This window comes from Tamandua tetradactyla, chromosome 20 (genome assembly GCF_023851605.1).
Source record: "Tamandua tetradactyla isolate mTamTet1 chromosome 20, mTamTet1.pri, whole genome shotgun sequence".
Taxonomy (NCBI): domain Eukaryota; kingdom Metazoa; phylum Chordata; class Mammalia; order Pilosa; family Myrmecophagidae; genus Tamandua; species Tamandua tetradactyla.
The window spans coordinates 30060544-30073357 of NC_135346.1; the positions used below are offsets into that span (position 1 = coordinate 30060544).

The window sequence follows — 12814 nt, forward strand, 5'->3', positions numbered from 1 at the left end:
ACAGCTGCCCAGGACCTTTGCCTTCTCTGCTCCCACTCAGAGGCTCGAGGTCAAGCTTTGGGCCCTGGCAGGAAGGAGGGAAAAGCTGAGGAAGTCTCTGCTTCCTTGGGAAGCCAGAATGGGTGTCTTCCACTTCTAGCAAAGAGGAGTAAGCCAAGGTGGAGGAGGTATAGTGTTGTGGATGGAACAAGCAAGAGTGAAGAAGTTCTTAAGTAGTGGCCTTGCCTCTGCCCTTGAGCTGTTGGGACCCCCGGTTCTCACCCGCTTGAGCATCCGGGCAGGCATGTGGCTGGTACGTGGAGTCTGGCATTAGAAGAGTTGGATCTGAATCTTAGCAATATCACTACCAGCTGTGGCAGCTTGGGCTGGTGGCTTGCCATTTTGGATCCTCTGTTTTCTTACTTATAAAATGGTGGTGATGAGTTATCTGGTATTACTAATCTTCATACTTCCATTAAGACCTACTGCCAAAATCAAATGAAGGAGTGGACAGGAAGATACTTTAAGATGCAAAGTGTCATCATCATCATCATCACCATTGTACCTTTTATTTTCTAGATATGCACGTTCCTGCCAGAATCAGTGGCCTGAGCCCCGTGTCTATGATGATGTTCCTTATGAAAAGATGCAGGTACTGTCCCTTGGGGCCGCCCAGGAATGTCTCAAAGGGCACCTATTAGCTGTCCCTCCTTCTCCCACTCTCTGCTCCTTTTTTCCTTTGTCTCAGAGAGATTACTTTCACTTAACCAGCAGTTAGAAGGGATGCCCCTTCTTATCACAGATCATGGCCCGGGAATCCCTGGTACAGGAGGAACGTGCCCCAGGTTAGGAGGAAGAAAGGGCTCTAAGTTGCGAAGCATTACAGAAATGTGAAGCATCATGCCCAGGTTAAACTTGGGCCTTCTACCTCTGTTTACTGCTCTGTGAACTGAGGCTGCTGATTCAGTGCAGCCAAGGGGAAAGGCAACTGGGTGGCCAGCCTTCACCTGGACACATCCACAGTCTGAGCTTCAGCTCCCAGGACAGAGCCTCTGTCTTACTCATTAAACCTAGGAGATGGCAGTTTGTTAATTTGCAGTGAGGCCTGTGTAGTCATTACATAGCACAGCCTATGTCTTCCAACCCTGCTGCAGTATGGAAAAGGTATGTTCTGCTCAGTCACTGGTGGGTGGGTCAGACCAAAGAACCAGGGGGGAGAGAGGGACTCAAACTGCCAGATAAACCAGATGGATCTGCAGGCTGGGACTTAGGTGCTAGAGAGTTCTGGATAACACTCTGAGCTCTCAGATCTAGGGCTCGGCTTTTCTAGACACTTCTCTGGTCATCCTTCTGTTTACATGTTTTTTCTTCAGACTCAGATAAACCAGTGGATGCAACTCAAGATTTTTCTCAATGCAGAATTTAGTAGCAAAAACAGATTATTGCTTAAGAACATAGACTTTGGAGTCAGACCCAGGGCTGCGTCTGAGTTATCCTGGGCTTCAGCTCTCTGGGCCTCACTTCCTGACTCCATTTGTACATGATAAAAACCTATCTTGCAGGATTGTTGCAGAATTAAATGAAATGCTTTATGTAAGGAACTTAGCTCAGTAACTAGCACATTGGAAGGCCTCACACAGAGTAGTAAAGAGTTGTTGTTATCAATATCATTATTATATTACGTTGTTATATTCCATGACTTCCTAAGCTTTGACTGGAATTTAAGCATTCTTAATACTCTTGATGCACAAGTGTCCATTAAGTTATATCACTTCTACCATGGCCAACCTCAACCATAGCTTTTTTTTTTCAGGGAAGGCACTATATTAGTAATTCAGAAAATTTTAAGGGTATTTCCAAAAAATGTGAGGACAGTAAATCAATGATAAACTAAGTATGGGTATTCAGTTTTTGAGACTTCCTGATTTTCCTTTCAGCAGGTACTCCAGTTTAGGATTGCCTTCTGCTGCCCCCACAGAAAGGTCTGGACATCAAATGATGAACTGCTAGTGAAAGTGGTTTGTAAACTTTGGACCTGTGCTGAATGCTGCACAGGTCCAAAGATGTCAAGGCCCAAAACTCACAGGCTCCACAGCACTCATCTAACCAGCAAGAAGCAGAACACACCCTCTGCACTGATGAGTCTGAGGCTCCCTGTACTTACCCTCTTTCTCCATCTCCTGCCCCAGGATGAGGAGCCCGAGCGTCTGCCAGGGACCCAGGTGAAGCGCCACGCCTCCTCCTGCAGTGAGAAGTCCCATCGAGTGGATCCTCAGGTCAAAGTCAAGCGTCATGCCTCCAGTGAGTTCTGTGTAGGCCTTCCCTGCTGAGAGGGAGGAAGGGGAGGAAATGGTCTGTAGCAGGAGGTCTCAAAATAAGATCCCCCCAGGGGTCAGGCAGGTAATAACTGAGTGAGGTGAGGTGTAAGAAAATACCCTGCCACAAGAAAAGCAACAGCACAGGCACAGCGATAAAGTGCAGCCAGCATTGCAGGAGGCGGAAACACTCAACTTGCTCAGCTGTAACTGATGATTGCCACCCAGCAGAGCAAGCCCGCTGGTGCAAACTTGCCAGTTATTCAAAAGAGGCCAGATATCAGACTTCATATGAAATCTACTTATTTTTTAACATTAGTAAGTAACTAAAATGTTTCTTTTAACACCAGGTAAGGCCAAAAATATATGCACAGTCAGTCCTCATTTTTTCACGCATTCTTATTTGCAAATTTGCCTACTCACAAAAAGTTTGTATTTGCAAACTCCAAATCAATATTCACAGTGCTTTTACAGTCATTTCCTAGACATGCACAGAGCAATGAAAAATTTGAGTCACCCAACACACAGCTGAGGTCAAACAGAGCAACACTCTACCTTCTTGCTTCAGCTTTTACACTGTAAACTAGTACCTCTTTTGCAGTATATTTAGCACTGTGTTTTCTGCATTTTTCTGCTTTTTCTTGGTGATTTTGCTGTTTAAAATGGTCCTCAAGTATAGTGCTGAAGTGCTGTCTAGTATTCCTAAGCACAAGAAAACTGTGATATGCCTTACAGAGAAAATAAATGTGTTAGATAAGCCTCATTCAGGCATGACTTATAGTTGTAGTGCTCTTGGTCATGAGTTCCATGTTGATAATCAACTATATATATCAACTATATATAAAGGTGGCTTTAAACAGAAAAATGCATAAAACAAGCATATATGTTGGTTAGTTCATGAAAATGTGACCAGAGGTTGCAGGAACCAACCCTGTATTTCCCCTAGGTATAGTGGTTCAGTGTTCACTAATTCAGTGTTCCTGGTGACTTTTCAGTACATCACTACTGTGAATAAAAAAAACTGACTATATCTAAAGTTTGCCTACAAGCTGTGTCTGTTCTAAAAGCTAAGGGTTTTTGGTTTCTGGTTGGAGGCAATAAGTAGATAACTGAACTCCTCCAGCTATCTCCAAGGCAGCTGCCATGACAGCACAGCTCACCTCTGTGTCCCAGCTGTGGCTTTGCCTGGCACCACATGCATGCAGGTGAATTCCCTGATTGCCACACTGCACATTGATGACTAAATGTGCCATTAAGCATGTGCCAGACACTCTAAGTTTTATTTGATTTACAACAACAAATCTCAACTCCTGTGTGATTTATCTTAAGGATAGCATGTTCCAAGAGTATTTCCTGCATTACTGCACATTTCTTCTGCCTGCACCTGAACAAAGTCAACTTCTCTTCTTAACTTTTTGAAGATTCATTTTTGAAAATGCTTTTCTTTATTATAGCACCATTTCAGTAGCACAGATATTCTATTCTGGGGGTCAGAAGACCTGTATTCTATTATTTAGTTGATCACTAATTTGCTACATAACTTTGTAAAAGTCTCTTCACCTCTATGGGTCTGAGTTTCTCCTGTGAACATTTAAAGGCTTGTAGTGTAACATCCCTTACCTAGAAATATAGGGCCTTATGGTATGCCCATATTAAAATGAAATAATCATGTAAGATTACCAAAATCACAAAATGTAAAATAAAAAAAAAAAGACAACCAAAAACATAACCTTTCTTCAAAACAAATCTATGGAAACACAGTTTATAAATAAGATAAAAGTGGAACTGCTCTGACTGGAGTGGGGAGACACACTTGGCTCTCCCTTTCCCTATACAGTTGGGGTCCTTGAAGGGCAGTTAAAAACCACAGTGGAAATACTGATCTAATCCAACAATGTTGTTTTACAGATGAAGAAACTAAAGAATATAAAAGGGAAGTGTCTTCTACAAGATCACTGTATTAGTTATCTATGATACATAACAAATTACCCCAGAATTTAGCAGCTCCCAACAATAAGCATTTATGATATCACACAGTTTCTGTGGGTCAGGAATCTGAGAGTGGCTTAGTTAGATACTTCTGACTCAGGGTCTCTCATGAGGTTGCAGTCATGATGTCAGCCAGTGCTTCTGGCATCTGAAAACTTGATGGGCTGGAGAATCCACTTCCAAGGCAGTCCACTCATTGCCTGGCAAATATGTGGTTATTGGAAGGATGCCTTACTTCCTTGTCATGTGGGTCACTCATGGGGCTATCTGTCCTTCTTGGCATGACAGCTGACTTTCCCCAGAGTGAGAGATCCAAGAGGGTGCATCAAGACAGAAGCTACAAAATGTCCTTTGTGATCTAGCTTTGGAAGTCACACTCTGTCATTTCTGCAATATCCTAGTGGTTATCAGGTCATCCTTATTTAGTGTGGGAGGGGACTATAAAAAGGCATGAATAACCTGAAGAATCATGAGGACCAAGAGGATTACTGGGAGAAATGGTAGTGTGAGGATTTCCATGGACCCATTCCCCAATGAAACAACCCTAACTTTTAGAAATTATTAAAACAAATAATCATTTAAAATCTCTAGAAATTGTCCTAAAGGTATATAGCAAATGAAGAAAATTTTTTCTAGGAAACTTACTAAATCTTGATCAGAACAGCAAGAGGCTGTGGCATTTGAGCCATACCTGCTGCTTCCCTCCACCCCTTTCCCCAGCTCAGATTCTTCACTCCAGGCAAGTGTGGCCATGAAGACAGGACTCCCTCTCTTCCCAGCTCCATACAATGGCTGTGGTGTCTCCTTGGGAGGGGCAGACTGGCAGTATTTGTCATCACCCCCAGCTCTATGTTACAAAGGCTAAATCTGAGCGAGTGGGACCCAGAGATAAGGAGCTCCCTTCCACAAACCAGACTCAATTTGTAGGGCAGAGGCTCTACCCCAAGTGTGGCAGGCCAAGAATTCTTGGGCCCCAATCACTCATAGGGTAGAAATTCTATTCTGGAAAAGGTAAACCAAGAACTTCAGAAGTTACTGTCCCCACCCAGCACTCAGCTCATAAAATGAGGATGTCATTCCAAAAGAATCAGGTCACTGTTCCTGCCCCCAGATCCAGAAAAGTGACTCAGAGATTTTGCTCAGGAGGAGAGCCAGGCTATAAGAACAGAGATCCAGAGCTCTTGCCCAAAGGAAATGACTTTAGTTGGAAAAGAGCATAAGAAAGTTCAATCCAAAGGATGCTCTCAAAAACAATGAAGATTTGCTGGAATGCAAATAAGAGAAGCCTGGTAGTTCCATGACGGCAATAAACTAAACCAAAGGCTAGATACTTTATCAGAGAGATTCAGTGAAAGATAGTTAAGAAGAATCCTCAGGTTAGAAGAATCCTCAAGGACAAGCTTCAAAAACTAACCTGCAAAGGGACAAAAATTAATTGGATCAGAATGTGGAACAATTTATGTTGAGGGCATTATTGAAAACAATAGAGCTATCAGTCAACAATTAGTGGCGGCTTAGAGCTAGGTTTGATACCAACAGAGGCAGCTAAAAAAGTAAACAGGGAGAAAAGTAAAGAGAACCCTGAAAAAAAAACAAAACATCATCATCTGAGTGTCACAATGCACATTTGAATGAGGTTGTACACATATGCCCTCTGAAGAACAACATCAGAAGCTTTGCACTGTGGGAAAATAGATTTCACTAAAATCCATACAAGTCACTAAATAAACAGATGAGCAAATAGCAACCCCAAGGGAGGCTCACTACCCAGAGATGCTACCATATATTATCTAAAATGTCCAGTTTCAACAACAAAAAAACTATTAGACTTGCAAAGAAACAGGAAAATGTGACCCATACAGAAGGGAAAAAAAAGCAGGCAACAGAAACTGCAAACTGCCTGTGAGAAGGTCCATATGTGAACTTTAAGAAAGACTTCAAAGGAGTCACTGCAATATAAACATAGTCCTGAAAGGACTAAAGGAAATCATGCTTAAAGATAAGGAGGACAGTAAGATGAAAATGTCTTATCAATGGAGAATATCATTAAATAGATAGAAATTGTTTCTTTCAAAAGAAACAAATGGACATCCTGGAGTTGAAAAGTATAATAACTGAAATTAAAAATTCACTGAAGGAGCTGAACAATATATTTGAATTGGCAAAAGAAAGAATCAGTGAACTCGAAGATAGATCAGTAGAGATTATGCAATCAAAAAAACTAAGATTCTTGGAGCCTGTCCATGAAAAAAATATATATAAGAAAAAAGAATTTTAAAAAATGAACCTTAGGGAGGTGGGGCAAGATGGTGGCATACTGAGATGTGAAATATAGTTCATCCTCCAGAGCAGCTAGTAAATAGCCAGGAAAGTACAGAACAACTGCTGGGGGAACATCAGTGACCGGACACACAGAATACACCAGTTTGGACCAGGTGGAATGGCTGAGACCCCACACAGAACTGTAATTTCCTCAAGCCATGGAGGCCAGTGTCCTTCTCCCATGGGCATGGCAGGCTGGTTCCTTGAGGTGAAAGGAAGCTTTGCAAGCTCCAGTTGTGGAATTAATTTTAAAATTCTGACTACTGTAAACAGGCCCCTAGCAGGGATAAACCAGGCATAAGCTCTAAAAGAACTAGGAGTTTTTGCCCCAGGGGAGAGGGGCTGATGGGGAAAAAAAATCAGAGGCTTTTTTAGTTGGAGGACACAAAATACTGGGAAAGGGCTGTAGCCCCAAGAAAAAGGAGTACATAGAGCCTGGAGATACATAGAACACACACCAACTCAAGCTCTTTATTGGCAAATCTGAGGAGGAGTCCAGCTCTGAAAAGGCTTTTTTGCTTTTTTTTAATTCTTCAACAGCTCCTTAGATAGAACTGTAAGCACTCGTAGGCTCCAGCACTGCTCCAGGCAAGGGCAAAACTAAAGCAGTCTGAAAGATAAAGTAACTAGTCAGGTGAAAGGGGTTAATTCCCTAAAGGACATTTTTCCCCAAGAAAAGGGGGGTGGGGCCCAGCTCAAGTGGTAGCCCTCCTTCAAGGAATTCCAGCCCAAGGAACTAGAAAACAGAAGCAATCAAAGCCCTCCTACTACTGCAGCCTCATTCTCAACCACACTCCTGTCAGGGAGCGTTTGCTGAAATTAAAGGCACTGTATCACTTTATGTTGGTGGGAAGCTGTGGACAGAGAAGCACCACATGCTGGGCAAGATAGGAAAAGCACAGACTCTAGAGGCTTTATAGAAAACTCTGAAAGACCTTGTGGGTCTCACCCTCAGGGAAAACTGATGCTGGTTACTCTCTCCTCCTGAGAAGTGGCCCTGTCTGGTCTTGGAAAATCTAACTGGGGTCAATGATATCTGAGGAGATTTTTTAAAAAAGGCTCTACATGGGCAGAGCAAGAAACAGAAAAACAAGAACTGAAAAATTCTGATCAGTAAAACAGAACCTATGCTAGTGGTCTAGAATAAGTTGAACTAAATATCGAAGAACAGCTAGAGAACAAAAAAGCCCAGCAAGAAAACTCTAGGTAAAAGAGTGGAAATAACCTCCAGAATAAATTAAGGAAATCAAATGCCTAGATACCAGCAGAAAATAATGAGTTGCACTATCAAAACTGAAGATATGGCCCAGTCAAAGGAACAAACCAACACTTCAAATGAGATACAGAAATTGAAACAACTAATTCAGGATGTTCAAATACACATGCAAAATCTCATCAAAAAACAAATCAATGAACTGAGGAAGGATATTAAGAAGACATTGGGTAAACATAAAGAAGAACTTAAAAGTTTGAAAAAAACTGCAGAACTTATGGGAATGAAAGGCACAATAGAAGAGATGAAGACAGCAGTGGAAACCTACAACAACAGATTTGAAGAGAGAGAAGAAAAGATTAGTGAACTAGAGGACTGGACATATGAAATCCAGCATGCAAAAGAAAATATAGAGAAAAGAATGGGAAATACAAGTAAGGTCTCAGGGAATTGAATGACAACACGAGGCACACAAATATACATGTTGTGAGTGTCCAAGTAGGAGAAGAGAAGGGAAAAGGGACAGAAAGACTAATTGAGGAAATAATTATTGAAAATTTCCCATCTCTTATGAAAGACATAAAACTACAGATCTAAGAAGTACAGCATACCTCAAATAGCATAGATCCAAATAGACATACTCCAAGATACTTATAAGCCAAATTGTCAAATGTCAAAGACAAAGAGAATTTTGAAAGCAGTAAGAGAAAAGCAATACATCACATACAAGGGAAGCTCTATAGGACTATGTGTGGATTTCTCAGCAGAAACCATGAGGTGAGAAAGCAGTGGTTTGACATATTAAAGATTCTGAAAGACAAAAACTGCCAACCAAGAATTCTATACCCAGCAACACTCTCCTTCAAAACCAAGGGGGCGATTAAAATATTATCAGACAAACAGTCACTGAGAGAATTTGTGACTAAGAGACCAACTTTACAAGAAATACTAAAGGGAGCACTACAGGCAGATAGGAAAATACAGGACAAAGAGGTCTGGAGAACAGTGTAGAAATAAAGACTATCAGTAAAAGTAAAAGAGAAAAAAAATAGATATGACATATAAAATCCAAAAGACAAAATGGTAGAAGAAAGTACTGCCTTTAAAGTACTAACATAAAATGTTATTGGAGGGTGGTGCAATGGTGGCTCACTGGCAGAATTCTCGCCTGCCATTCCAGAGATCCAGGTTCAATTCCCAGTAACTGTCCATGAAAAAACAATGTTAATGGATTAAACTCCCAATCGAAAGATGTAGACTGGCAGAATGGATTAAAAAACAGGACCCATCTATATGCTGTCTACAGAAGACTCACTTTAGATCCAAGGACAAAAATAGGTTGAGAGTGAAAGGTATGGAAAAGCTATTTCATGCAAACAACAACCAGGAAAAAAAGCAGGAATAGCTGTACTAATATCTGACAAATTAGATTTCACATGTAAAACAATTAAAAGAGACAAAGAAGGATGTTATGTATTAATAACAGGAACAATTCAACAAGAAGACATAAAAGCATAAATATTTATGTACTGAGCCATAGTGCTCCAAAATACATGAGGCAAACACTGACAACACTGAAGGGAGAAGTAGACACCTCTATGATAATATTGGAGATTTCAATTCCCCATTCTCATCAATGGATAGAACATCTAGACATAGGATCAATAAGGAAACAGAGATTTTGAATAATATGATAAATGAACTAGACTTGACATTTACAGACCATTACACTCCACAACAAAGGATACACATTTTTCTCAAGTGCTCTTAGATCATTCTGACCATAAATGCTGGATCAGAAATCAAGTCTCAATAAATTTTAAAAGTTTGAAATCACACAAAACCCTTTCTCAGAACATAATAGAATGAAGTTGGCAATCAATAACTGGCAGAGGGCCAGAAAATTCACAAACATATGGAGGCTAAACAGTACACTCTTAAACAACCAGCGGGTCAAGGAAAAAATTACAAGAGAAATCAGTTAATATCTCAAAGCAAATGAAAATGAAAACATGACATATCAAGGTTTATGGGATGCAGCAAACGCAGTGCTGAGAGGAAATTTTATTGCCTTAAATGCCTACTTTTAAAAAAAATAAAGAGCAAAAATCGAGGGATTAACTGTTCACTTGAAAGAACTAGAGAAAGAACAGCAACCAGTAACCCCAAAGCAAACAAAAGCAAAGAAATAACAAAGATTCGAACAGAAATAAATGAAATTGAGAATATGAAAACAATGGAGAAAATCAACAAAACCAGAAGTTGATTCTTTGAGAAAATCAGTACAATCAATGAACCCCTAGCCAGGCTGACAAAAGAGAGAGAGAGAGAGGATGCAAATAACAAAATCAGCAATGGAAGAGGAGACATAACCACTGACCCCACAGAAGTAAAAGACATAATGAAGGACCAATCACAAAGAGAAAATAATATCCAAAAGGTTTTGTAATCATCAAGAAGCTCCCAAAAGAAAAGTCCACAACCAGATGGTTTCACATGTGAATTCTACCAAGCATTCAAGAAAGAATTAGTACCTATCCTGCTCAAAAGCTTCAAAAAAATTCATAGAATGAGCTACCTAACTCATCTATGAAGCCAACATCATCCTAATAACAAAGCCAGACAAAGATACTACAAGAAAAGAAAATTACAAACCAATCTTTTTAATGAATATAGATGCAAAATCCTCAACAAAATGCTTGCATATCGAATTCAGCAGCACATTAAAATAATTATATACCATGACCAAGTGGGATTAATCCCAGGTATGCAAGGCTGGTTCAACACAAGAAAATCAATTAATGTAGTACACCATATCAAGCTACAGTGGTCAACACAGCATGGTATTAGCATAAAGATAGATATACTGACCAATAAAATCAAATTGAGTGTTCAGAAATAGATCCTCTCATCTATGGACAATTGATCTTTCATGAGGTGGTCAAGCCAACCCACCTGGGACAGAGCAGCCTCTTCAATAAATGGTATTTGGAAAACTGAGTATACATATGCAGAAGAATGAAAAAGGATCCATATCTCACACCCTATACAAAAATTAACTCAGAATGGATCAAAGACCTAAACATTAGACCTAAGACCATAAAACTGTTAGAAGAAAATGTAGGAAAATATCTTATAAATCTTATAATAGGAAGCAGTTTCCTAGACCTTACACCCAAAGCACAAGCATTGAAGAAAGAAACAAATAAAAGGCAACTCCTCAAAATTAAACACTTTTGTGCATCAAAGAACTTTATCAAGAAAGTAAAAAGACAGCCTACACAATGGGAGACAATATTTGGAAACAATATATCAGATAAAGGTCTGGTATCCAGAAGATATAAAGAAATTGTTCAACTCAACAACAAAAAGACAGACAACCCAATTACAAAATGCGCAAAAGACTAGAACAGACACTTCTCAGAAGAGGAAATACAAATGGCCAAAAGGCACATGAAAAGATGCTCAAATTCCCTGGCTATTAGGGAAATGCAAATCAAAACCACAATGAGATATATTCTCACACCCACCAGAAAGGCCTTTATCAATAAAACAGAAAACGACAAGTGCTGGAGAGGATGTGGAGAAAGAGGCACACTTATCCACTGTTGGTGGGAATGTCAAATGGTACAACTGCTGTGGAAGGCAGTTTGGCGGGTCCTCAGGAAGCTAAGTATTGAATTGTCATATGACCCGGCAATACCATTGCTATGTAGCTACTCAGAGGACATGAGGGCACAGACACAAACAGACATTTGCACACCAATGTTTATGCAGCATTATTTACAATTTTGAAGAGAAGGAAACAGACAAAATGTCCATTAACAGATGAGTGGCTAAACAAGCTGTGGTATATACATATGATGGAATATTATGCAGCTGTAAGACAGAATAAAGTTATGAAGCATGTAACAACATGGATGGACCTTAAGGACATTATGCTGAGTGATATTAGCCAGAAAAGGACAAAGACTGTATGGTCTCACTGATATGAGCTGAATAAACTATTATTAGTGAATAAACTTGGAGAATTTCATTGGTAACAGAGACCATCAGGAGATAGAAATAGGGTAAGATATTGGGTAATTGGAACTGAAGGGATACAGATTGTGCAACAGGACTGAATGTAGAAACTCAGAAATGGACAGCACAATACTATCTACCTGTAATACAATTATGTTAAAACACTGAATGAAGCTGAATGTGAGAATGATAGAGGGAGGAGGGCTGGGGGCACAAATGAAATCAGAAAGAAAGATAAATGATAAAGACTGAGATGGTATAATCTAGGAATGCCTAGAGTGTATAATGATAGTGACTAAATGTACAAATTTAAAAAATGTTTTTGCGTGAGGAGGAACAAAGGAATGTCATTATTGTAGGGTTCTGAAAATAGATGGTAATTAATATTTTAAAATTTTAACTTATGTGTGAGACTAAAGCAAAAAATGTTTATTCGGTAAAAAATTTTATTTTGACTAGTGCATTTCCTAATATAACTTGTGTAGAGAGCTTAATTGAACACCATAAGTACATGAAACCTTGAGTAGGACATGAAATTTTGTTGGTTTGTCCAGAGTGTGATGCCCTGATAAATCCCAAAGTGATTTGAACAGTGAATAAAAAAGTATTTGCCAAGTCCCCTTCAGGGAATGGTGAGTAAGGGGGAAAATTCAACTTCCCAGGTTGAATTCTTGATATTCTCACAAGCAGTGCAGACAACCAAAGCAATAAACTGAGCCCCCAATCTTGGGGTCTGTTCATATGAAACTTAACCCCACAAAGGATAGGTCAAGCCTACTTAAAATTAAGCCTAAGAGTCACCTCCAAGAGAACCTCTTTTGTTGCTCAGATGTGGCCTCTCTCTCCAGCCAACACAACACCCTCCCCCTGTCTACGTGGGACATGACTCCCAGGGGTGTGGACCTTCCTGGCAACGTGGGACAGAAATCCTAGAATGAGCTGAGACTCAGCATCAAGGGATTGAGAAAAATCC

At 40.0% G+C, this 12814-nt stretch overlaps 1 protein-coding gene and 1 long non-coding RNA gene across 5 annotated transcripts in view; one reads left to right on the forward strand and one right to left on the reverse strand.

Moving 5' to 3' along the window:
• Positions 1-12814, forward strand: part of AFAP1L1 (actin filament associated protein 1 like 1) — a 70845-nt gene that overhangs the window by 42173 nt on the left and 15858 nt on the right. For both annotated transcript variants that reach the window (XM_077137369.1, XM_077137370.1), the window contains 2 exons: positions 559-631; positions 2169-2280. In XM_077137369.1, coding sequence (XP_076993484.1) covers positions 559-631; positions 2169-2280 — 185 coding nt within the window. The remainder of the gene's footprint in view (positions 1-558; positions 632-2168; positions 2281-12814) is intronic.
• The window catches only part of LOC143663965 (uncharacterized), a 48022-nt gene that overhangs the window by 19286 nt on the left and 15922 nt on the right, over positions 1-12814 (reverse strand). For all 3 annotated transcript variants that reach the window (XR_013166253.1, XR_013166251.1, XR_013166252.1), the window contains exon 2: positions 2144-2305. This is a non-coding gene — a long non-coding RNA (uncharacterized LOC143663965). The remainder of the gene's footprint in view (positions 1-2143; positions 2306-12814) is intronic.